Source organism: Crassostrea angulata, chromosome 6 (genome assembly GCF_025612915.1).
Source record: "Crassostrea angulata isolate pt1a10 chromosome 6, ASM2561291v2, whole genome shotgun sequence".
Classification (NCBI taxonomy): Eukaryota; Metazoa; Mollusca; class Bivalvia; order Ostreida; family Ostreidae; genus Magallana; species Magallana angulata.
This window is the reverse complement of record NC_069116.1, coordinates 9,779,018-9,805,669: the sequence shown is the minus strand read 5'-3', so window position 1 is coordinate 9,805,669 and position 26,652 is coordinate 9,779,018. Positions and strand designations below refer to the sequence as shown.

At 33.2% G+C, this 26,652-nt stretch overlaps 3 protein-coding genes across 5 annotated transcripts; 2 read left to right on the top strand and 1 right to left on the bottom strand.

Moving 5' to 3' along the window:
• The first annotated feature begins 1,186 nt into the window (after positions 1–1,186).
• LOC128189209 (flotillin-2-like) lies at positions 1,187–10,822 on the top strand. Its single transcript, XM_052860728.1, has 9 exons — positions 1,187–1,343; positions 3,102–3,183; positions 6,711–6,925; positions 7,232–7,464; positions 7,966–8,085; positions 8,371–8,585; positions 9,087–9,270; positions 9,359–9,502; positions 9,599–10,822. Exons 1-9 carry the CDS (start codon positions 1,295–1,297, stop codon positions 9,629–9,631), a joined length of 1,275 nt encoding a protein of 424 aa, XP_052716688.1. The 5' UTR covers positions 1,187–1,294; the 3' UTR covers positions 9,632–10,822.
• A 3,730-nt stretch (positions 10,823–14,552) lies between these two features.
• Positions 14,553–20,580, bottom strand: LOC128188065 (actin-related protein 2/3 complex subunit 3-like). 2 transcript variants are annotated; one of them, XM_052858857.1, is made up of 7 exons: positions 20,486–20,580; positions 20,312–20,408; positions 20,137–20,213; positions 18,458–18,526; positions 15,481–15,607; positions 14,993–15,084; positions 14,553–14,866 (listed from the first exon to the last, which is right to left on the bottom strand). In XM_052858857.1, exons 1-7 carry the CDS (start codon positions 20,489–20,491, stop codon positions 14,804–14,806), a joined length of 531 nt encoding a protein of 176 aa, XP_052714817.1. In that variant the 5' UTR covers positions 20,492–20,580; the 3' UTR covers positions 14,553–14,803. The 2 variants fall into 2 exon arrangements, with proteins under 2 accessions (XP_052714817.1, XP_052714815.1); XM_052858855.1 differs by lacking the exon at positions 20,486–20,580 and having other exon boundaries at positions 20,312–20,429.
• A 181-nt stretch (positions 20,581–20,761) lies between these two features.
• On the top strand, positions 20,762–26,468 carry LOC128188064 (GPN-loop GTPase 3-like). 2 transcript variants are annotated; one of them, XM_052858853.1, is made up of 8 exons: positions 20,762–20,910; positions 22,136–22,244; positions 23,174–23,261; positions 23,372–23,451; positions 23,735–23,975; positions 25,005–25,104; positions 25,232–25,360; positions 25,983–26,468. In XM_052858853.1, the coding sequence occupies exons 1-8, from the start codon at positions 20,863–20,865 to the stop codon at positions 26,034–26,036; spliced, it is 849 nt and encodes a 282-aa protein (XP_052714813.1). In that variant the 5' UTR covers positions 20,762–20,862; the 3' UTR covers positions 26,037–26,468. The 2 variants fall into 2 exon arrangements, with proteins under 2 accessions (XP_052714813.1, XP_052714814.1); XM_052858854.1 differs by lacking the exon at positions 20,762–20,910 and adding an exon at positions 20,940–21,080.
• The last annotated feature ends 184 nt before the right edge of the window (positions 26,469–26,652 follow it).

Here is a 26,652-nt window from a genome sequence, read left to right as displayed (position 1 = left end):
CTTGATAAGCAAAAAAAAAGAAAAAAGAAAAAAAAGGGGTTTCTTTCCAAAATCCTAATGCGTGGGGGGGGGGGGGGGGGGGAGGGGGACAGAAGTAAAGTATACCTTTAACTCTTTAATTTCACTGCCCATAAAAGTGGGCGGGGGGGGGGGAACTCTATGTTAATTAATTTTTTTTTGTAAGTAAATATCATAAAAAAAAACTTTGCTGCGTAAAAAAGTGCCCCCCCTCCCGGATGCTACGTGCCTGTCGTCTATGATACATGACTTGGAATCGTTGCTAAATTTACAAGTGGCATATGTATAGATGATACACTTAGATTTAATATGCTTTTAAAAGAAGCACTTTTCACAGCTTAATATGATATTTAAACATTTTTTTAAAAATATCTATTTACTCTTTTAAATTATTTAAGCATGTTCCTAATTCCACAAAATTACACATCTACTTGTTGTTCTGTCCCGGAGCTACTTTTAGAATATATGTCGAAATCTAAAATCTAAATAGTTAATACAGACATAAACATGTCCGAAAACTGGATAAAATTTAAAAAATAAATTTATTAATGTTTATTGTAAAATGACCTGAAAAAATTGGCATGTGTATTAAACTAAAGTACTATATGAAATATCTTAAGTGATATAACTGTCATACTGATCAATAACTATGCAGTATATTTACTTATAATAAATGTTTGGTCTTTTATATTCTAGTTTCCTCAAACAATAAAGTCGTTACTCCTGTTTTTGGCTCAATTGAATTTTCTAATCAATTTCTAGGTTTAACAGTTAACGGTTTAAAAATGGGTAAAATAAAAAAAAGTTCAGGTTTGTTTTACGTACATGAGCTCAGTTGTCGGATAGTGGAGTTCTTTATTATTGTTCCCGAAGACATAGAATATTGAAATTAGTCATATTAAGTGTATTTCTGTGCATTGCATTAAAAACATTCACTGAAAACCCCTGTCCGAGTGAATTCGTAGTAAATACTGAAGTACACTTTTTAACATGATTGTAACAGGGGTTTTCAGTGAATTTTTTTTAATGCAATAACATTAACACAGAAACATACATAAGATAATAATTTGTATCTTCGATAGAAGTAACAAAGAACTCGTCTCCTCTCCCCGATAGCCAAGCCCAGTGGTTTGTTTCCGTTTGTATTTTTCCGGAGATTAGACCACATCCGCTTGTCTCTTACACTGTGCCGATTTCACAATAACCCAAATACTATTGCTATTGCATATATTGCTTAATAACATCATCTTAAGCAATACCTCAGCATTTGTTGAAGATGGGGAACATTAATACAGTTGGGACAAATGAGGCGCTTGTTATTTCAGGTAAGTTTTTTTTAAAAGCTGTGTAAATCCTTTGCAGAAAAAAGAGAAAAAATACCCTGCTTTCGAATCTTCGCAGCAACTTCGATAAAGTCAGTTTCCGGTATTATGTTACGGCGACCCAACCCCTTTTAGTCTTATTGTCACGGTCCGTAAAAGCTTTTTATCAGCGATTCTAATGCATTGCAGTTTTTATTTTCATTTTTTTAATGTATGCAATATATACATTTTCAATTAATTCAAACGACGTACAGTATAACATCTGCACATACCCTGCACATGGTACATATATGTACTGTATGTAATATTATATCCTACCACAGTGAAGAATCGACCAAACACGCGTATGTTTCCTTGAAGCAACTGTTAACTTCTCGCCATGTATGCTATTTATTAATATTAACCACCCACTGAGATTAAATCTTTTTTATATTATGCATTAATTTTTGGACCAATTTAATATTACAACTTTATTTGGTATGAAACAACATCTTTATTGTAAAACCCTGCATACTTACATGTGTAAGATAATTATGAACATGTGTAACAGAGACTGATATTCATAGTTACCAGTTAATTTGGGTTATCCACAAGATAAATCCACCCTTCTGATGGATTTTGTTATAACTCAAATTATTCAATAGATGAAGCTTTGAAGAATGATAAATGTACTATTCTGCCACATTAAAGTGGTATTGGACACCTGCATATTGTGATATACTTCCTATTTGAATACAAAAAAAATCGAGTGAAATGGGATGGGAGAAATAATGACGGACCAGACAGAGATTCAGCCCAGGCCTCCTGAATCTCTAGTCAGGTGTCAGTGTCCACTGGCCAATTTTGGCATAGTGGTACACTGAGTTTTTTAATCGGTAATAAATGCATAAACGAGACGTGATTACTTCTTGTTTTAATATGATGTGCCTTTTTCGACACCTCCGCCTTTATCGAATGTTGTAGATTTTCCAAGATCTAAATATAGCACATTGTTTACTTGATGGTGTTAGCTTGGTTGCGATATGCTTAAACTGTTTATTTGCTGTAAAATTATTGGAAACTTGAGGAAATGTACTCAATAAAGAAAAAAACTTAAAGTTAATTGCAAGAAATACACGAAAGCAAAACGATGTCACATGACTAGACTAGAGAAATCATATAGTATTGATGAAAATGAAAATGATTGTGTGCACATGTATAGGGACTGACTGCAAAGTTATCATACAGTAACCAAATTTAATAAAATTTAAATAATCAAAATATCACGGAAAGTTTTATATAGAGCCAAATTTAAACAAAGAAGATCAACTGTCCAGAATAAGTTGAAGCAGTTTGCTGTAAATGCATTCTGCCTATTTCTTGGTCCGTCATTATTTCTCCCATCCCATTACACAAGTATGATTTTATAATTTTTTTTCCTTCCAGCATAGTTACTAAAAGAATACCGTAACTGGTTAGAGCCTTGACTAGAAATCTGTTAGTCATGAGTTCGAATTCCTCTAAGGCAGCAGGCTTTTACAACTTTTATCTTTGTGAAAATAAAATTTTTGAAACATTATTTGTCAAATATTGTATAATTTAGAAACTCTAAAATGAAAATGTGAAAGTATTATGATTATAGAATTGACATTCACAGGTGTCCCATACCACCTTTTAGATTGAAGTTAATTTTTGGTCATGATGGTTTGTGAATTTTAGAGATGGGTGAAACAAATTTGATAAATATTTACATTAATTTTTTTTACTATTTTCTGTCATCAGGAGGATGTGGTGGCTCCACAGGAAGAAAGACCATTGTTGGGGGCTGGGGTTGGTCTTGGTGCCTGGTGTCAGATGTCCAGAGGTAAGGCCGTAGTCTCATCACTTCTCAGGGAAAAAGAGGAATGCACAATTAATTTTTCAAATCTCACAAAATACTGCCAACTTGGACAATGGACTCAAAAGGTGAAAATTCTCCATTGCTTTGTTTTTTTTAACTGAAAGAAGAAACAATCTGCTTGAAATCAAATCCTTTGGATCCAATCTTGTTGATTGCTTCACAAGAATACAGATAATTTTTTAGCTCACCGAGACGAAGTCAAGGAGAGCTTATGCTATACCCTCGGCGTCGGCGGTGGCGTCCGTGTCGGCGTCCGGACCTGGTTAAAGTTTTTGTTGCAGGTCCTGTATCTAAGCTATTACTTGTCCTGTCTTCACCAAACTTGCATGGATGATGCATCTGGACCTACTTATGGACTTGAAATACTTGGATGCTGAATCTGGGTCCTAAATTTCAGATGCTGGAGGAGGTTAAGGTTGTTGGACCAGGTTAAAGTTTTTGTTGCAGGTGCCCTTTGATAGCAATATCTTAGTTACTGCTGGTCCTAACTTCACCAAACTTGCATGGATGGTGTGTCTTATGATACTGATGCACCAGACAGGTTTGAGTGCTGAATCTGAGCTATAGGTTTCGGATGCTGGAGGAGGTTAAGGTTTTTGGAGCAGGTTATAGTTTTTGTTGCAGGTGCCCATTGATAGCAATGTCTAAGTTACTACTGGTCCTAACTTTACCAAACTTGTATGGATAATGCGTCTTATGATACTGATGCACCTAACAAGCTTAAATGCTGAATATGAGCAATAGGTTTCGGATGCTGGAAGAGGTTAAGGTTTTTAGAGCTGGTTAAAGTTTTTGTTGCAGGTGCCCTCTGATGATTATATCTTAGTTACTACTGGTCCTAACTTCACCAAACTTGTATGGATGGTGCATCTTATGATACTGATGCACCTGACAAGCTTGAATGCTGAATCTGAGCAATAGGTTTCGGATGCTGGAGGAGGTTAAGGTTTTAAGAGCTGGTTAAATAAAGTTTTTGAAACAGGTGCCCTCTGATGATGATATCTTAGTTATTACTTGTCCTTACTTCACCAGACTTCCATGGATGGTGTGTCTTATGATACTGATGCACCTGACAGGCTTGAATGCTGAGTGTGAGCCATAGGTTTCGGATGCTGGATAAAGTTAAGTCTTTGGAACAGGTCACATATTTAATAGATGATAGTACTATTTCAAACTTGCATAGTTGATTTAACTGCAATATGAATAAATCGCAGAGGTAGCTTCAGATGCAGAGCTTGATCTCCATTATCAAGGATGCTAAAAAATAAATCTTAGTTATTACAGGTCCTAACTTCACCAAACTTGAATGGATGGTGTGTCTTATGATACAGATGCACCTGACAGGCATGGATGCTGAATCTGAGCCATAGGTTGCGGATGCTGGACGAAGTAAAGGTTTTAATTGCTAGTGCCCTCTGATGATGATATCTTAGTTATTACTGGTCCAAACTTCACCAAACTTGCATGGATGATGCCTCTTATGATACCAATGCACCTGATGGGCTTGAATGCTGAATCTGAGCCATAGGTTTCGGATGCTGGATGAGGTTTAGTTTTTAAGAACAGGTCACATGTTTTATAGATGAAAGCTTGCATAGCTGATTTAACTATATTATAAATTTTAGCAGAGGTTGCTTCAGATGCAGAGCCTGATCTCCATTATCAAGGATGCTAAAGAAATCTCCTACCTCACTCAAACCAGCTCGATAGATAGATGTGTTTGTTGATAAATGATATAACATGATTCCTATGATATAGTTTTGTATGATATGAAACAATATTGTTTGATATGATACAATATGATATCATTTGTTATATTAGTTATAAAAAGTTATACGATACGATATGATATTGTATCATATTTTTTTTTTTATATTTTATGATATGATATTGTATCATGATATTGTTATGTATAGTATTGTATATTATGATACAATATTGTATAATATTATATTGTATTTTTAATTTAATATTTTATCACATGATACAATTACATAAGATATTGCAAAATATTATATTGTATCATACAATATTGTATAATATGATATTAGTTTCAGTAATATAGAATTATATCACATGAAATTGTATTATATGATATTGTGATATTATATAATATGGTTTCATACGATATTGTATGATATGATATTGGTTTATATGATATATTATCATATCACATGAAATTGTATTATATGGTATTGTAATATATATTATTGTGTCATATGATACAATATGTATAATACAATAATGTATTATATAATATTTTACTTTATCACATAATATTGTATCATTTGATAAGATACAATGTTGGAATCAAATCATATTGTATTATATGATATAATATCTTATAATGTATCAAATATGTTTCAGTGTCATTCAATACAATATCATACTATATTATACAAATATAGCCCTTTCATGAGGTCGATCCATAGATATCGATATGCTTTTCTGTGAAGTCGATATATCTATGGATTGACCGAGTGAAAGGACTATATTCGTTATACTATTTTCGAAGTCTTTATATACATATCTCCATTCGTCGTTCTAGCTTCCATGTAAAATTTAGCTAGCAGGTCGTCTAACTTCTAGCACTCGAAATTTACGAAATATCCTGTCTGCAACTTCCATCTTTGTTGTTTGTTTACGCGGAGAGAATTTTGATTGGTTGGGGTGAATCAGGCCAGCCAATCAAATTCATTTTAACATTCGAGGAAAATTTTCCTTATCTATATTTAGAAAGTACTGGTCAATCCGAGTTTTTAAAGCTTATTTTTAGAAAGTACAAGTCAATTCGCATTTTTATACTTTGACACGTGATATCAAAAGAACCAATGATAGAATACCTTATAATGCATGAAAATAATATTATACAATATGATATCATGTTTCAATGTTATGATGTATTATGCAATATGATATTGTAATATAATACTATATTGTATTATATTTTATGATATTGTATTATGTGATCAAATACAATAAGGTATAACACAATACAATGTCATATCATACGTTACAATATCATATCTCATTATTGTTTATTACGGTATTTTATTGTATTATATGATATATATTATAAATATGACATGATGCAATATTTAATTTTATATCATTGAATTGATTAACATATGAACATATGATTATCAGAAAAAAATTTATCAGATGATACACGATATTTTGTCAAAACAGAATCCATGAATATCCAAGATCATAAAGTATGATTTTCATATAAAATGATAAAGGTGGTCTTATGAAGGTGATGTCTCATAAGGGTGATGCTCCGTCTCGGTGAGCTTAGTAATCTATGATTACCTATGTTTTCCATATACTTTTCTACAGTATGTCTAGTGCAAATTCCCTTTAATCATAAAATTCCACATTTACAAAAGTAAGAATTATTCTACACCATTTAAGAGTTTTAACTCAAATAGTAAATCATTACCTATCTTTATAGGCATAATGTTTAACTATTTATGTTTCATTTTTTTTAGAATCTCCTTGGAGGTTATGACCTTGAACCCAGTATGTGAGAGCGTGGAGACCTCTGAAGGTGTCCCGGTCACAGTGACAGGTGTGGCTCAGGTGAAAATCATGAAGGAGCCCGAGCTGCTGAAAACCGCCTGTGAACAGTTCTTGGGGAAGAGTGTGGCCCATGTAGAGTCGGTGATTCTACAGACCCTGGAAGGCCATCTCAGGTCCATTCTTGGTATGCTCTACGCATCAATACAATACTCTCTATGGGATGTGTTATTGTAATTTTGAAACAAAATTGTACATGAAACAACCTATCAGAATTCAGAAATTTTGAAAAATGAAACTGCATAGAAACCATATGATTTGTAAAATGACTTGGTTAGTGTTAATCATTTTTAATGTTGTTACATATCCTTGTATGTGGAATGGCTGACATAGATCATTCTATGCCAGAAGAATGTTGAATGCAATGGATGAAAAGACTATTCCATGATGTATTTTGTACACTCCTATAGAGATGCATTTCCAAATAATTCAGGTACTTTGACCGTGGAAGCAATTTACCAAGACAGAGACCAGTTTGCCCAGCTGGTGAGAGAGGTTGCTTCCCCTGATGTTGGTAAGATGGGAATTGAAGTTCTCAGTTTCACCATCAAGGACATCAACGACAGAGTGGAGTACCTCTCCTCCCTGGGACGAGCCCAGACGGCCAATGTCAAGAGAGACGCAGACATTGGTGTAGCAGAGGCAAACAAGGATGCAGGAATCAGGGTTAGTTTATTAAAGAGCCCAAATCAATTTTGGTTGTAAGCTCTTTCAAATTAATCTTTAAAGGAGGAAAATAATTTATCAGTTAATGAAATGAAATGGTTAAAGTTTGATTTACTGGTAAAAGAAAATTGTGATGGGTTAAAGAAATAAATTTGATAGCTATAATGTTACACAAATAATAATTGGTTTCAGAAAGTTTATACTTTTAAAATGTGAACTTTATAAAAAGGCGTAAACTGTTTTGATGTAGTGAATGTGAGTAAATATTCTTAAAGCTTTTGAAGTTGATCCTTAAAATTAATAATAAAAAGTTTTATGGAAGAAGGTACAGATACATGTAGTAATAAAAATTAGCTTTTAAATAGGGAGAGGTTGTGCAAATAGAATGTCATTCAGATTGATGTACTATATTTGCAAACTATTTACCTAGATTCTTTCAGCCAAGCAAATGGCTCATCAGAAATGAATTATATGTTGAATCATTGATAACTTTTATAACAGGAAGCAGAGTGTGACAAGCAATTGATGGACACCAAGTTCATGGCTGACACAAAGATTGCAGACTCCTCCAGGCAGTACCAGATGATGAAAGCTTCATTTGACATGGAAGTCAATGCCAAGGTGGGAACCTCAGTAATTGTAAATCTGTTGTGTTTGTAGGAAGTACCTGTATACAGAAAAATATTCATCCCCATTTTATTTTCACCCCTTTGTTGTCAGCGGACAAATTTCAGACCAGAGAAATTCCAATGTCTCAGATTATATCTTTTAAAACAGAACTGTGACTGGGTGAATTCAAGATGGGGCAAAACTGTTTGCAAGTGTAGAAGGTCTAAAATTATATGTGGCGAAAAATTACCCAGTATACATTATCACTCGGATGTTATTAAAGTCTCTATATTGTAGAAAGCTGAGGCTGAATTGGCCTATCAGCTTCAAGCAGCCCGTGAGAGACAGAGGATCAGGCAGGAGGAGATTGAGATTGAGGTGGTGGAGAGGAGGAAGCTCATTGATGTGGAGGAGAAGGAAATCCTCAGAAAGGAGAAGGAACTGATAGCCACTGTCAAAAGACCGGCAGAGGCGCAGGCTTACAAGGTCGAACAGCTGGCTGAAGGTCAGAGGTAAGCAACCTCTCAAATCAAAGGGATGAGGAATGTATGAACTACAGCTGTGTTTGTTGGGATATTCAGACATCCAGTCTTATTGTTTATTGTATTTTTGTGAAATATTGCTCTGTGTTATTGTAGGGTTTGATGTAAGTAAAGTGAGTGCAGAACTTACTTTATCACAAACATTTCAGATTCTTTAGTTTAATACATATATTTATATGAAATTAGGATTATTTGAATTTCGATCAAGAAATTGCATTTTTCATCTAGTGCATAATCATGTTTTCATAAAGATAGTGTAGGTTTTGTGATTTTGGTTGGTTTTATTTTTTTGAAACAAAAATATAAGACATGCATGTATATTTTTTTAACATTTTTTTTTATTCAGAATGAGTTAGTTTTGCAATGACACACACTTGCTCCAATGGTCTTTTTCATTGACATGTTATATTAAGACAGGCGATTCATTGTAAATTACCGTAAATAAATTTTAAAACAATTCACACATTTTAGGAAACAAACAGTGGAGGCTGCCCATGCTGAGGCTGAGAGGATCCGTTTGATTGGTGGATCAGAGGCTGGAGCCATCGAATGTGTGGGCAAGGCTGAAGCAGAAAAGATGAGACTGAAGGCTTCAGCTTACAAACAATACGGAGAAGCTGCCATGTTGTCTCTGGTTCTAGAGACTTTGCCAAAGGTCAGAAGTGTATTATTCTCAATGTACATCATATTAACACAATGAAATCAGGAGCAACATGAAAGAGACCTGTACTTTCTTTTTATAGATTGCTGCTGAGGTTGCCGCTCCTCTGTCCAAGACTGATACTATAGTGATGGTCGGGGACGACAGAACCACCAGTGAAGTGAGCCGCTTAGTGAGTCAGCTACCTCCTGCTGTCCAGGCCCTCACAGGGGTTGACCTCTCTAAGGTCAGTAACAAACTGAAGTCTTAAAACTTAAAAAAAACCCAAAAAACTGCAAATGCACCAAAATCTTGTTTCATCAAATATTTATTTTATTTACAGGTTGTTGGGAAAATCCCTGGTGCCACATCCTAGAACAAGTGTGGTGTTATTCTAAACTCTGCATGCTTTTTTAATGGGACATATAGATTCCATTGTGAACATTGTGTTACTGTTTGTGTAGATTTATTTTACACTTGCTGATATCTTAAACTCAAATCCATTAATAGCAGCATCTACCATCATAGTCTTGTAAAGTTTATACACCCATCAGATAACTAAAGATTATATCATGTACCATTTAGATACAGTCTACTTTTCATCATTTACTAGTCATTATCATTTTTTTAATTAATTGAAAAGTAACAGTAATTTACCAATAATAGAAAAAATTATATAACAATGGAATTTCAAAAGCTATGTGTTGCTCAAATATATAGATATATAGAAAATGGAATGCCTTAAATCACATTTGTTAAAGATATCAATCACTGTCTGTTTAGTACATTGACATGCACCGGTGCATTGTACTTGTATGTAACGGTACAATATTTTACCCATGCGTTTAACAAAATTGTTTTTTTAAAAAGGGTTAGTGAAAATGAATTTTGGTTTGTATTGGACAGATTACCATTGTTACGCAACAGCAGTGATGGCTATTGCAACAAGGTATTGCCCTGCTGCTACACAGGATTAAGAGATGAGAACTTGTTATCTTAACTGGCAGCTAAATGTCCTTCTTGTATTTTAAGTTACCAGAAAACCTAAATGTTGTTTTACTAAATCACTTTACTTGTTTTATTTGGTAATGAATCTTTTTATGTTACTTTTTATCTTTTTTAAATTGTTCTTATTGGCATTACCACATTTGAATTGAACAACTGCACTATCAGAGGTCTATTCACAAAAGACAGTATAGCTTTTATTGTTCTTGCTTGTTTTTTCAGAAAAATGCGAATAAAAAAAATAATTTGTGTCAGACTGACCAATTGCCATAATCATCTCAAAAATAACCTTCAGTTTTAAATTCAAAATTTGAATTGTTCAATTGTTGGTACACACTGTTCCATTTTTGGAACTCCATATACATGTAGCTTTTGTGTAAAGTATTGATATTTTAAAGATACTATGTTTGTATTAGAACATCTTTGTTTTCCCACCCATAGTATGTTTATCATTTAATTAGCAATATTATTCAGCAAATTAGGAAAGCTGATTGTGTATTTATTCTGGTTATCAATGTACTTTGTACTTATATGTGTACCTTGGAAATAAATTTGAAAAATATGTACTGTTATGGATACAACTACTGTATATCTTAAATCCAATTAAACCATGCCCCTTGATGCTCTTCAGTAGATCGCAGCAATGTACTGGATATGATAAATGGATCTTTTTAATAATCTTATTCTTGAAAAAGAACCTATAATTTATATAGACAAATTTCTTTCCCCTCTGTTTGTAACCTACGGAAGCCCATTGGTGCCACGTAGAAAAAATATTTTATCTGGCGGCCGCCAGATAATTATTTGGCGGCCGCCACATAATTTTCTGGCGGCCGCCACATAATTATTTGGCGGCCGCCAGAAAAAACCTGACTTCCTGATGCGCGTGCATGTTTTAATGGGAGCTTTTTAGGGAGTTGTGGATACACTCTAATTTATTAGTTTTATTAATTATTTCTGAAACTTGACATTAAATATCAATTGCAGAGCTTAGGATTTTGAAAAAACTGGTTGAGTTGAATGTATAGAAGACTTTGTTGTTAGAATCTAGAATGAATTTTATATTACTTTGTGCCTTGTATTATACATGTATGTTGTAAAACAAGGTATTTAGAGTTGATTCTGAACTTTTAAAACTGAACTAAACACCCGTTCAGGAAATCTTAACATTAAAAAACCTTAACTTGAGAGGAATTTTATGTAAACATGTATAAGTAAAGGAACGCACTGCCTTCTATATGTTTTAATTTTGGTATAAGAATTAACCAACGCAGATTAAAGTCAGCTTTATTGACCACGATAGCTAGTACAGGCAATACTATCACGAGAGCAGATCCATCTATGACTTTATAAGGATGAACTAGGATTAGTGTGTACTAGCATTCGTGGCCATAAAAATGAAACTATTTAACTGACTGTGTTGTTATACTCTTATTCCAAATCACATGAAAGGCAGTACAATAAAAAGACCGTGATCGGCCAGGCTCTCTGGGTAAATCAAAGTACTGAGGGTACTGAAAGGCGGGGTCTTGAAAGTTTGAATTTGTAATTGTTCACGTTTTCCTCCATTATGTTCCAAAAATTATGAGTTTGAATTAGTTGTTTCAATCTACATGTAGTATGCTAAAGTTTGGCTTTGTGCAATTGCCTGATACTTCATAATTTTGCTAAATCCCGACCGGGACTGTTCTTCATAATTGTAGAAAATTGACACAACGGTATATTATGTAAAATAAGACCCCAAGAAAATTTTTAAAAAACTACAACTAACCGGGAAAATCAAAACAACTATATTTAGGTATATAATTTAAATCGTTATATTTATTTATTTTGTGATCAAAGGGAAAATCTGTAAGTCGGACGGTATCTGTTATACAAGGTTTATGGAAACTCCGAAAACTCTCAAACTGTTGAATTACCCAACAATTAAGTTAACATTTGTATACTGATAACAAACACAGGCATCTAACATTAAAAATATTTCTTTTTTACAATAAGATTATTCCAAGTATATGTTGGCATATCTCTGCCCCTTGTGTGCAAGTTATTTTTCTATCAAATATGTCGACATGCAAGATAAATATGTTGACATGCAAGATAGTTATGTCAACATGCAACATAACTATGTTGACATGCAAAAAAACTGCAATCAAATAAGAGTTATAAAAAGTCTCAAATATCGCCAACATGTGACATCCAAGATGCTAGATACGCTACCTATTGATGTCAACATGCAACTTATTTATGTTAACATGCAACGTCTTTATGTCGACATGCAACTTATTTATGTCAACATGCAATTTAGTTATGTTAACATGCAACTTATAAGTTGCATGTCAACATATTTATCTCGCATGTAAACATAACTAAGTTGCATTTTGACATATTCATCTCGCATGTCGACATAAATAAGTTGCATATCGCATAAATAAGTTGCATGTTGACATAAATAAGTTGCATGTCAGCATATTTATCTTGCATGTTTACATAAATAAGTTGCATGTCGACATAGAAAGATAGCATCTAGCATCTTGGATGTCACAGGTGGGCGATTTTAAAATTAAGTTATTAAATAAAATTAAATAAATAAAAAGCTCCCATTAAAACATGCGCGCGCAACAGGAAGCCAGGTTTTATCTGGCGGCCGCCAAATAATTATGTGGCGGCCGCCAGATAATTATGTGGCGGCCGCCAGAAAATTATATGGAGGCCGCCAGAAAATTATGTGGCGGCTGCCAGATAATAAGTGGCAGCCGCCAAATAATTATCTGGCTGCCGCCAGATAAAATATTTTTCCTATGTGGCACCAATGGGCTTCCGTAGTAACCCTTCAGACCTCAGGTAATGATGATTAAAATAGCTTCACAAGCTGCAGCCTTCATTTGTGTCTCCAGAAATTTTAAATATTTACTCCTGAACAGATTGTTCAAGAGAGCTTTTACTGATCACCTGTTGTTTACCCGTCTGTCCATCAGTAATTTTTCCCACATTTTTTACTTTTTCTGTATAACCACTGGGGCATATTTAACCAAACTTTGTACAAAGCATCCTTATGGGAAGGGGATTCTCAATTGTTAAAAGAAAGAGCAAATTCCTTTTTTAAAAGGGAAAGAATTACTGAACAATAAAAATAGGGTGTAAATCTGAAAAACCACTGCACCGGAAATGCCAATTCTTACACCAAAGCTTGTATACAATCATGTATATAGTGAAGATTTTAAATTGTTAGAATTGTGACCCCTGGACTAATACTAGGCCCCCCCCAAGAGGGGCTAAGTTTACATAGAAATATATAGGGAAAATGTTTATAAATCTTCTCAAAAACCACTATGCTACAATTTGTGAGATTACCTTGCAGCTTCCTCAGATAGTATAAATTCTAAATTGTTAAATTTGTGACCTCAGGACTAAAACTGGGTCCCCAAGAGGGGTTCCAAGTGTAACGTAGAAGTATATAGGGAAAATGTTTATAAATCTGCTGCACAAGAACTACAATTTGTGATATTACAATTAATCCAAGTGTCCTAAAATATATTAGATTTTAAATTGTTTAAATATGCTTTAATTTGTTTATGTGAAGACTGAGCCATACGAGAGAGTTTACTTTTTTGGCATGATCTGAAAAGACGTTGAACCCTTCAACTAAAACTTCATGCATTCCAGGTCAAAGCTCAAAGGCACTCTGAGTTAAGTTTGAGCCAGATTAGACCAATGTTAGAGAATATATGGTCCTGACAAGGATTTTTCACATAAATCATCTGTGACCTATGCATGAGCCAGATCGGGCTTTTAAGGGGAAAGAAGATATGCTCCAAACAATGAAATCTCAGACGAACAGACAGATGAATGGACAGACTGATCACAATCGGTCACCTGCAGATTGGAGCCCTAATAATTACCTTGTGCCATGTTTGGATAAAATATGGTTCTGCTGCTTGGATAGCTAAGATTTAACCAAAAAAAACCCTTTTTACCCTTTCATATATTACTTGACCATCGCACAAGGCAGAGATCAGTCTTCATAATCTTTGAGGAAAGTGTGCAATTCATAAAATACAATGTGCTTTCATCATTATTCAATTCTTAAAATATTATTGTTATGAGTTTATCAAATGTTCATTACATCACATTTAAAAGTAGGAGCACTGTCCATGGATTTGGGTGTCTTCATGACAAGGTAGGGCCACTTTACATGCTCATAAATGTTGATGAAACTTGGCAAGTACATGTACTATACATGGAATTAAAAGAATTCAGTTAAAAATGAGCAAAACATAAAAAAGTAGTATGTGTATATGTTATCAAATATTTTATTACAATATTATTCATGCATCACTTTTAAATACTCATGACTTCAAGTTTGACAAAGAACAATGATACATTAACTGAAAGATGTATGGGATGAATATTGTGAAATATACAATGTTTATACTTTTTGCTAACTCTGAAGGGAACCATACACACATTCATACATGTACAAATTAAAAAGATTTCATTTTATTCATATCAATAAATCCAGTTACTGGATAACAAGTCTCTTGATTCACATTCCAGGGGAGGAGAGACTTTTCTCCATAAACTTTCTTTTGGCAAAACACAGCCACCACTGCAAAATAACAAAATATTGGGACATAATTCTAAAAACCTTTTTCCTTGTTTAATGTTTTAATACTCAACTTGTGTTTGAAATAACAATTTAGCTGTTATCTCTCAGACTAAAATTTATCCATACCTTGCTTGGCTTATCGTCTTGCTCGAACACCTTCTCTACCATTCTCAAGCCTGTTTCTTGTCTTATCTGTAGGAGGTAGTTTCTCATGGTATCTGGTATTGAAATAAGACCATTTAGTCATAGAGAAATTGTGCTTACACAAGTTCATGTTTTGAACAATTTATTGACTTGATTCAAGTCATGTTTACCGGTAGTAGCAATAGCATTTTTTAGGCAAATCAATGCTAGTATACCCTAACATTTGTGAGTATGTATCAAATAATATACTTTGGAATTACTTAAATGGGAGACAATTTTTAGATCGTGACAATTTTTTAAACAGGTTTTTGTGTACCGTAAATAAAAATAAAATAATGAAAAAATTGTTTATCATAATAACTTTGGGTGTAAATTCAATACCAGGGGAGCAGCAAGAAAATCCACACAAACTGAGCAATAACAATCAAACTTAAATTTACGTCAAAAGTATGTACACAACATGATCTCACCTTCCTCTGCCCTGTTGGCTGGCTTTGTAAACATTGCATTAAGAGGAAACTTCGGCTCTCCAGGAATAGGGAAATTAATCAAACCTAATGTGTACATTTCTTTACTGCCAGCAGATTTTGTGGAACACTAATAGAAAAAAAAATAGGCAATAATTTTTCAGTTCTCAGGTTTATAGGTGGCACTGTATCAAAGAAAGATTAACTTTTATTTTTCAATTACAATGTTCACAGCTTCACGAACACTTGCATGTTAACTGTACAGTTACAATTGTGATACAGAGCCTAGAGTTTTTTGTATTAACTTTTTTTGCTTTTTACTGATGCTTAATATTAAAATAAAATTCTAGACAAGCAGTTGGAATAGTTTAGTAAAATGGAAAGATTAAATTTGAAAATTTTTAGCTCAAATCATGACTATTTAATTTAAGAAGTATTTTATTTAAGTTTATATATATATATATACACTGAATGGGAAAGAACAGCAGGTAAAACACCTATATAATTATGTCCTCTCCTATCCTCAACTGAAGGTATATATATAAATACATGTACATGTATTACCGGCCATTATATATTTTTTACCTAGAATATACTAACATCTGAATTTTGTACAATAAATTAATATTATAAATAATGTTGGAAACAAAGATACAACAACAAATTTTAAAAAAAACAACAGAAAAGTAACGGGTACAGATTAATTGCTAGGAAAAAAAATTTAGGGGAAGAGAAGAAAGAATGAAAAGAAACAAATAATTGATAGCATTTTTAGGACAAACACAGATTAAAAGCTTAAGAGGGAAGAACAAATACAACTGTACAACAAAAAAAATGAAGATGAATAAAGTCAATGTTACCCATTTTGATATATATTATATTTATGGTACACATGTACTAGTTTAAAAGGCTTACTTTAATCTGTTTGAAGTTTCGATAAAGAAATGAATTTTATCAAATAACAGTAAATCATTTTGGAATGTAAATTTTCACTTCCAATTTGTAATAGGTATGATATTGTCATTCACATACTTAAATTAAAAAATCAAAGGCCTGAAGGGCCACAATGGCGTCGAGTTAAAGTAAATTTGAAGAGTAAAAACCTAAATAATTTTTTAAACAAGTGAAAAGCTGTCAATGTGACAGCAAACCGGGTTTTCTTTTTATATGCGAACTGTATCCATAATCCAAGTCAACCCATATCCAGTGAGATGGAGTACCCCATATGCAATATTTTGCTAAAAAACACTTAGTTCAAAAGCTGGTATTTTTTCCATAAATAATCAGAAATAAAAATCCTTGAAATATGCACACCTCTGATACATGTACAATTAATCTGCAAAAGAACAACTTTTTATCTATAATATTTTTGGAATAGTTATCCATACAATGAGGTTACCCTATATGCAATATTTTTATGAAAATTGACTAACTTCAAAAGCTACTATTTTTTTCACAAATTATTAGTTATCAAAATTCTAGCAATATGTACACCTCTGATATATGTATAATTGATCTGCATAAGAACAACTTCTTATCTTAAAAACTGTAGGAGGAGTTATCCGTACAATGAGGGTACACTATATACAATATTTTGCCAAAAAATGACTAAATTCAAAAGCTGGTATTTTTTTCATAAATTATCAGTAACCAAAATCTTAGCAATATGCACACCTCTGATAAATGTATAACTGATCTGCAAAAGAAATATTTCCTATCTTGAGAACTGTAGGAGGATTTATCCGTACAATGAGGGTACCCTATATGCAATATTTTGCCAAAAAATGACTAAGTTCAAAAGGTGGTATTTTTTCATAAATTATCGAAAAATCAAAATCCTAGCAATATGCATACCTCTATTATATGTTTAATTGATCTGCAAAAGAACAACTTCCTATCTTGAAAACTGTGGGAGGACTTATCTGTACAATGAGGGTACCCTATATGCAATATTTTGCCAAAAAATGACCAAGTTCAAAAGCTGGTATTTTTTTTCATAAATTATCAGTAAATCAATTTTAACTTTTTTAAAAAAAAAAATAAAAAAAAAAATACATTAGTCAACTTTAAAAAAAAAATAGAAAATGTTTTTTATCACATAACTAATAAAATTACAATTCATTACAAATTTGCTCACCTAATTCTTAAAAAGTTTTGAATTTCAATTGAAAATTTAAGTTTGTAGAAATATCTAAGGAGTTAAAAGTTTTTAAAAGTTTTTTTTTATTCATATGGAAATAAATATTAAAATTATGATTGTGTTTAATTCTATATATTGTATACTGCTGATAACCACTCCGTCTCTTATTATCAATTTCATCTAAAATTCACAAGGGTCCAAATGACACGGGACAAAAAGATCAGGGGTAGATAAAAGAAAGCACCCATTCACGTTGTTTACAAAGTGAAAGTAGTTCACTAGTTGGTTTAAAAAAACTTTTGGTTGTAGATGTACTTATCGCTCGATTAGGAAGTTTTGTTTCTACAAGATCAAACATTTGTGCATTGTCAATTTTCGATATGGATACAAAATAATCTATTTTGCAGGCTGGTACATTTCATAACCAAACTGAGTATGGTAAGCCCAGCTATCGCATGTGTCTCGGTGCTAGTGTATTCATCCGCTGAAACTGAGACATATTGTTTTCAATAAAATGTGAACATTTTTAAAAACAGCAACCATTTCAAATCTGCGAACTTGTTTTGTAGACGTACAGTTCTGCTCGAATTTGAAGTATGTCATCTATTTTTCTTCAAACACATAAGAAAACTTTGCACTCATTTGAGTTGTTTGGCTCCTAAAAATGGCAACTTCCGGACGTACGATCCCTAGATGGCTTTCGAGCTTTGCTCGACGCCATAAAAATATGACTGTGCCCTTTTAGCTGGATGAAATTAACTTCATAAAATTATAGATCTCATAACAAAATGATAACCCTCTATTAAAACAATAAATCCAATCATTGTTGAGATTTATTACCTTTTGTAACTTTTTGAGACATTCTGTGATGTACAAGGTAATGTATATGAGAGTTCTATCAGCTTCACTCTGAAAAAAACAATTCATTTATTGTAGATCAATGCAACTACATGTAATGAGGCGTTGATGAAATATCCATACTATATTGATCTGTGACAAGAAATCAGGCAACAATTAATTACAGTTGTCAATGCTGATTTCATATCTTGCAACACCACTCAATTTAAGTTTACATTATGAGAAGTTTGTTCTTAGCATGATTATTCAATGTATGTAGCTTGCACATATATTTGGATTAAGACATTCCTCTAAAGGGAGGTAATGTTAAATATATGCAGCTTGTAATAGCACGTATAAGTGCATATTCAATTGATAAAATGTCAGCATATTTTGAAAGACATGCATTTTAATAAATAAACATCTTTGTCATTATATAATCTATGCAATTATAAAGTCTACCATACTAAGCAGGGCCATCAATTGAGAATGGATGACCCACATGAATTAACATACAAATAAAATACAATCTTTGATTACTCGAAAGTCATGATGTCCCCAGGTGGCATGACCTACATACCATATTGAATGCCCTATGAAACAAGGAATAAGAATATCTATGGTTAAAGGGTGGGGAACTCAACAGTTTTCAATATATTTGAGCTCTTCCTGCTTCAGGGACCACCCCTTACAATCTTGACCTGCATACCATTTGATGCCTCATGACACAAGGAACAAGAAAATAATGTAACAGATGTTATTAATGAAAAGTTGCAATCTTTTACCTTAATGTTTTTGAGGATATATTAAGTACATATCAAATACAAGTACTAGCATATGCAAAGAATTTGTTTTAAAAAATAAAACATTCTACCAATCAGATTCTAGCTATCAGCAATTTAAATCCTAATGAAATCTAAAAAGTTTGCAAATTGTTTCACTGTATATTTACTATTTTAGAAAAAACATCTTACTTTAAATTAACATGTTTGTAACAACCCTATCTTGGTATAAAAAGGAAGTAAATTTGTGTTTTGTGTGTTGACTCTGAAATACAAAATATTTAAATAACCAATATAAAGACATGCCTATTCTACTAAAAAAGTTGATCAGAACTTTGACAATCAGTCAGGATTGTCAGTGGATGCATTACTTTGAGCAAAAATAGTGAGGGCCATCCATACTGGATCCAAGTTAGATTTGTTATTCACTGACAAGATGAGCAGCAATATCATGGATATTTCAACTTCGAAATCTGCACTTAATGTTGAAATTCTGCTGAATAATTTTCACGCCCATAGTTATTTAAAAGGTAACATAATTTTAAAAAAAAAATTAGAGTTTTCAAGCTATAGCTGTTCAGTGATAGTTTTTTTTTTTAATTGAAAGACAATCAATTTTGTTTTCTTTTGACTATATTGAATTAATTGTCAATACTGCTTGGATGCCCCTTTGCTGGCAAGGGGGAAGAAACATATCTTTTTCAACAGAGACACTTGTTTTAGACTGTGATAAAAATTAGAAATTGGTTGTACTGGTGTGCAGAAAATTCATTTGTACTGTACAGTAGCAAAAAAACCCCTCTAAACTCAGTTGAACTATTTATCATTTCATTGTGGACAAATTGATATAATAGTTAATTAAATAAACATATTATACAAAGTCAAGCATTTAGCTCTTACCTTTATTTCATAATTCCTGAAGAAGATGTTTGCTTTGAAGTAATAAATAGCCTCGTCGATAATATCAAAATCTGATGCTGAAAAAATAATACAGTAAATCCATTACTTAACAAATTAAACATAGAGGATATTGAAATATTTCATTCGATTTAACAAAGTCAAAATATATCCTTACCATCTCTTGGAGCAGGACCTTTGTAAGTGGTTCTTAAAGGCATCAAAGCCATATTTCCTACCAGTTTAGGAGGTTCTGTGAACTTTGAGTGATAGGCCTGAAAGTAAGGACAAATCATAAGTTAACATGTTCTTTATTACTTTTATCAAATACATATTATCAAATGTAACATACCGGCATAATTAGTTTCTGTCAAGTCTCAATAAAAATATTTGTTTCCCTGTCAAACCCGTCAATATCCCTGTTCCACCTTCTTCCGCATAGGTCCGCTAATATCAATGAAAAAATAAATATCACTCACAATATGGGCATCAGAAACATAGGCCATATAGATAACAAATTCAATATTAAACTACATCAATAAGAGTTATGTAATAAATATGAATTTAGTTTTTTAACCTCTGTTGGAAAATGAATTTTTATTCATTATAACTTACACAAGCGACAGAGACTTTAACTTGATCAGCTATGCGCTTGATGAAGCTATCTTTTTAGTAATCATAGTAGGATCGAAAGTGACATCGAATTCTTATAAACTAACTTGGATCATCATGCCGCGATATGGACAGCTTGTTATGGGCCCAGCAGGTAGTGGTAAGGTAAGATAAACACAACAAAACAGCCAGATATTGTGTGCTTGATTTCGGCCCATGGAAAACTAGATAACTCGGTACCTGGTAAAATCGCCACCAATGAAGATTGTACAGGTGTTGTAATCTGTTTTACGATGCGACTGTTGGGCGAACGCATTTGATTTAAATACACACAGGTGCATATTTTTCATAATGAATTACAGCGTTGTTTATTTTAATCAGCTAAATATTTCAACATCTTTTTAAATGAATGATGTTCTTAAAATACTTTGTTACGTATTCTCAAGAAAACGTGACATTAGTATCCATTTGCAGTTTACCAGGTATTGTTAGTACGATTCTGATATACTTCAGAGGGAGCAATAGTTCAATTTTTTTCTTTGCCCAGGCATTGTCGCAGTGCTTGCTGGCGCTTCAAACCGATGGGCTGTGCTTACTGTAATTGACACTTGGTTAATTCGACTAGTAATTGTGTACAGATAGGATCAATTGCAAAAGCTCAACAGCAATTTGGGAAAACCATAATGCCTTCATGCTGTCACTCTACACGCCATTGCATTCGTCAAGACTGAAAATTTTTGACGGACATCTCCGAAAGAGAGACGTCTGTCGAAAATTTTCAGTCTTGACGAATCTCACTGAGATTAGCCATAGCACTGACACAAGTTTGCAGTTTATAAAATGCATCACAACACAACATAGGCTGTCACACAACATGCACATGCTGTCATGCTAAAAAAAAACTCACGAAAATTACCATTGTGATGTCACCTGATATGCCATTGCACCAATACAACTTCATGTACTGCAGCAATGCTTTAAAACCACTTTATATAATCAACTGTCATGCTAACAAATCTTCACCAAACTAGCCAATGCTTTGTTATACAGCATACTGTCACACAACATGCTATTGTTCTAAAACATTAAAATTAACACCACACACCATAAATTGTGTGAAGTGTTAGTTTGACTCTCTGTTGTGTAAATTAGGTTAGCTTAATGAAGAGTGTGTAAATTTTGTTAGTGGGATGGCAAGTTGTGTGAAAGGAATACTGTAAGTTTTAATGTGCTGTTCCCTGTTTGGTTTTTTCAATGCATGGTGCTAGGTTCCTTGTTTCATGCAAGCACTAAATTCTGCAATTCAGCCCTTTTTGTATCAAATTACAAAAAAATCTTTTTGTAAAATGCATGTGATCAACTGGTTTTTTTTCTCTCTATTTGCTTTTAGTCAACCTACTGCAGTAACATGGTAAAGCATGCTGAAATGTTGAAGAGAACAATCCATGTGGTGAACCTGGACCCTGCAGCCGAGTACTTTGATTATCCTGTTCTTTCTGGTATGTTACATACTTCTATCAGCGTTTAAGGGATGTAACAGACTAATAGCTTTCTTCCAAACGGTATACGGTGATAAATAAAAAGATGCAATAACCTGTGGGTGTCCGAAGATGTTGAAACTGAAATCTAACTTTAAGTAATTTTAATTTTTGATTTGTCAATAAAATCAACGTAAGAAAGTGTATGAGGCATGAAGGACTGACTGTGTGTTCCCAGTGATTAAAAAGGCTGGATAGTAAAAAAAAAAAGAAGTAACCATTAGCTTTACATAAACTTTTAAGATATAATTGGCTTGGTAATAAACTATTATTTTATAAAGAAAAAGACTGTACATTTTAGCTTTTAGGTATTTTCCTCAGACTAATACAGTTTAAAAATCTCTACAACCATCGAGTCATCGTAAGTTCCAAAAGTATAAAAACTTATAACTATTAATTGTAATAAATATACCCCGTAAATGCTTTCTATACTTTCTTCTTCATGCCCTTTTTACTGGGAAGATTTATTTTATAATAGAATAATGTTAAGGTTTTGCAATACAGCTTTCTTATTGATGAAGATTTCAATACATGAATTTAGATTATTGCAATTTATATTGACCTTTAGTAAAAAAAAAAAAGAAAAAAAAAAGGGTTACTAGTATAAGATGCATTTGCTGCATTTAGAAATATGAATATTAAATCCATTGGAATCCCTAATTTGAATGGCTTATGAAGATCAGTGATATCTCTTTTTAACTATGCTTGTAGTACTAGTTGCAACTTATTCTATCTAAATAATTTTGGTAACCCCCGCCCCCCCCCCCCCCCCCTACACACCCAATAAAAAAAAAAACCCACTGAAAAAAGGTCTGAGTTCTCAAGAATACTATACATTGAAGGATAGATGAAATTAACTTGTACAGTGTACATGTGTTTATATTTCATAGATATTCGAGAACTCATACACTTAGATGATGCCATGGAGGATGAGTCTTTGAGATTTGGTCCAAATGGGGGTCTTGTGTTCTGTATGGAGTAAGTCTGCCATATTAAAAGTCAGCTTAGTTTTTCAAGATCAATTATTACTGTCCATGTATTAACTATTAATATATAGTTGTTATTTACCAATCTCAATTTGTTTAAAGATACTTAGCACAAAATTTTGACTGGCTACAAGAACAACTGGAAGAAGTTGAAGATGACTACATTATATTTGACTGTCCAGGTATATTCATTTTTACCTCATCCCATTTGCCTTAGTGTTGTAGACTCTTGATGGCTTTTAACTAAACACAGTTACATGTAGAAGAAGTAAATGTCTATACATACACAGAGCTCTGCAGTGTAAATGAGTGTTTTTCAAGTAAAATCAAAAACGTCATATTCATTATTGATATTTTTATTTTTCACATTGTAGGAACCCACAGGTTTTCTATCTGTTACATTACGGATAGAAAACCTGTGGGTTCCGATGATGATTATTCATGACAGCATCGCTTTGGTTGTAGGTCAGATTGAATTATACACACATATCCCTGTGATGCGACAGCTTGTTGAAACTCTACAGAAATGGGACTTCCGAATTTGTGGTGTATTTTTAGTGGACTCTCAGTTTATGATTGAGCCATCCAAGTTCATATCAGGAATTCTTACAGCTTTATCCACAATGGTGAACCTTGAAATCCCCCATGTGAATGTCATGACAAAAATAGATCTACTTAGTAAAAAGGCCAAAAAAGAGCTTGAAAGGTTAGGATATATTTGTTGTCCCCCGCCGCAACGCGGTGCGGGGACATAGAAATGCCGGGCGTCCGTCCGTGCGTCCGTGTGTCCGTCCGTCACACTTTTTTGAAAGCGCTCTCATGCCTACAAATTTTGACAGATTTTCATTAAATTTATACAAAATGTATATACCACTATTACCTTGGTCAAGTTCGAAAATCAGCATTGGTCGATACTTTTTGTTGGAGTTATGAGACTTTGACCGCAATAATGACTCTGTTTTATCCAAAAATTGACCTTGTAAGCGCTCTCATGCCTACAAATTTTGATGGATTTTCATTAGATATATACCAAATGTTTATACCTCTATTACCTTGGTCAAGTTCGAAAATCAGCATTGGTCGATACTTTTTGTTGGAGTTATGGGACTTTGACCGCAATAATGACTCCGTTTTATCCAAAAATTGACCTTGTAAGCGCTCTCATGCCTACAAATTTTGACGGATTTTCATTAAATTTATACTAAATGTTTATACCACTAATACCTTGGTCAAGTTCCAAAATCAGCCTTGGTCGATGGACTCAATACTAGACAGCTTGACCGGCGGGGGACCCAGGAATTCTATTCTTGTTATAGTTTAGTTAAAAATGAAATGTAATACTTAATCAACAGAAACACACTATCAGTCTTGCAAATATATGTACCATACATACTGACATAAATTTTCTTAGTGAAAATAAACTTGTCTGTCCCACCTCTATGTTTGGTCCTAAAGTTATTAAAAAGTAAAATATCAAGCACATTTACTTGGAAAATAGGTTTCCTGTGATCTGAGAGAGAGAGAGAGAGAGAGAGAGAGAGAGAGAGAGAGAGAGAGAGAGAGAGAGAGAGAGAGAGAGAGAGAGAGAGAGAGAGAGTTGTTTCTATCTAAAAATCAGAGTCGTGTGTGTGTGTATCGGCTGAAAATTAAGTTCAACACATCAAATTGATAGAAGGTTGGTTCCTGTCCTGGCAGTGTTTCATTTTGAGTCATTTTGTTAACATATATCTTTCAGATACTTGGAGCCAGAACTACCCGTACTACTGGCAGAGGAGTTTGATGACAGCAGATTGAGTCAAAAGTTTAAGAAGCTAAATAGCTCAATTGCAAAAATGGCAAGTAATGAAGGGAAGAAATAAAACTGGTCTCTGTCTTTGAATTTGGTGTAAAAGGGGGAAGTTTCTTGGTAAAATTGAACTTTGATGTTCATGTTTCATACTTTGTTTCTTTATTTTATTACAGATAGATGACTATAGTTTGGTGAAGTTTCTACCAATGGACATCAGTGATGAGGATACTATCAATGATGTACTTATTCAGATAGACACAGCCATTCAATATGGGGAAGATTTTGAACCAAAAGAGATCCCGGTAAGAGACATTTTACTTTACATTTACCAGACTGAGTAAATTTTACTTTACAATTACCAGACTGAGTAAATTTTACTTTACAATTACCAGACTGAGTAAATTTGACTTTACAATTACCAGACTGAGTAAGCTTTATTCTAAATAAAATACATTTAAATGTAAATAATTATTTCAACACCATTTGTTAAAACGTTACAAGGTTTAATATATAAAGGTTCTGCTGATGCTTTGAAAATTTCAAAAAATGTCTTGTCAAGGAGCAAAAAAAACAAAGAATTGTCTCATTCCCCCCCCCCCCCCCCCCCCCCAAAAAAAAAAATAATTGCAGTATGTGAAATAAACCCCAAGGGTAAACGGTACTTGTTTTATAAAAGATATTAACTTTCCAATGATCTTGAGGCAAGGCAGTCCTAATGTATATTATAAATTGTGCATGTATTTGAAATGCCTATTACCATATCCTCAGCTTGTTATGTTATCACCTAAACTCTTTCATTTACATCTAGTACAGACACAAATTTTGAGTTAAATGTAGATTTCATCTTTCCATTTTAAATTGCATGCAATTGTTATGTCATTAAGAAGTTGGGTTTATTTCCACATCACTGTCCTTGTATTGTAGGACATGTTGGACCCAGAGGAGGGTGGGGACTGGGACAGCGGATTTGACGGGTGATAACAATATCTGATCACCTGGGCAGGTACACTTTGGTAGACAAGAACCAATAGCTGGCCTCGGAGGTTCTCTATACAGTGGCAGGAACTGACTTAACAAGGTTGTGAGGTGTTTTGAGGAGGAATGCTACCACAAAGAAATCAGGAAATCCTGACAAGAAAGTGGATCTTTGACCAAAACACTTAAGTTTCACTAACATTAGTGTGTTTTTATATGTTTACAGGAATACTATATTTCTGGGATCCATTTTTCATATACATGTACGGGTGTATATTCATATGTACAAATGAACAGTGTTATAAAATTTATGTACTGAATTAAAGTTTTGAAATGTTTGACTGTACAGCTTTCTACATTGTACATCTTATTCAATGGTAATAATTGTTACATCAATTGGATTAAAATTGTAGTTCTTAAATTTTTAATCAAGTATGAATGTGTACATTTTTATTATTTCTGGGAGTGGGTTTAGAATCCAAGATATTAAGGATGCTGGGTTGTCTACAAATTAATCATCAGATCCAGCCTAAAATTTAACACTTGATATTTTTGGCCTTTGACTATTTATCAGTAAAGAAAACTTCCAAATTAAAATGGGATAAAATTAGAATTTTCT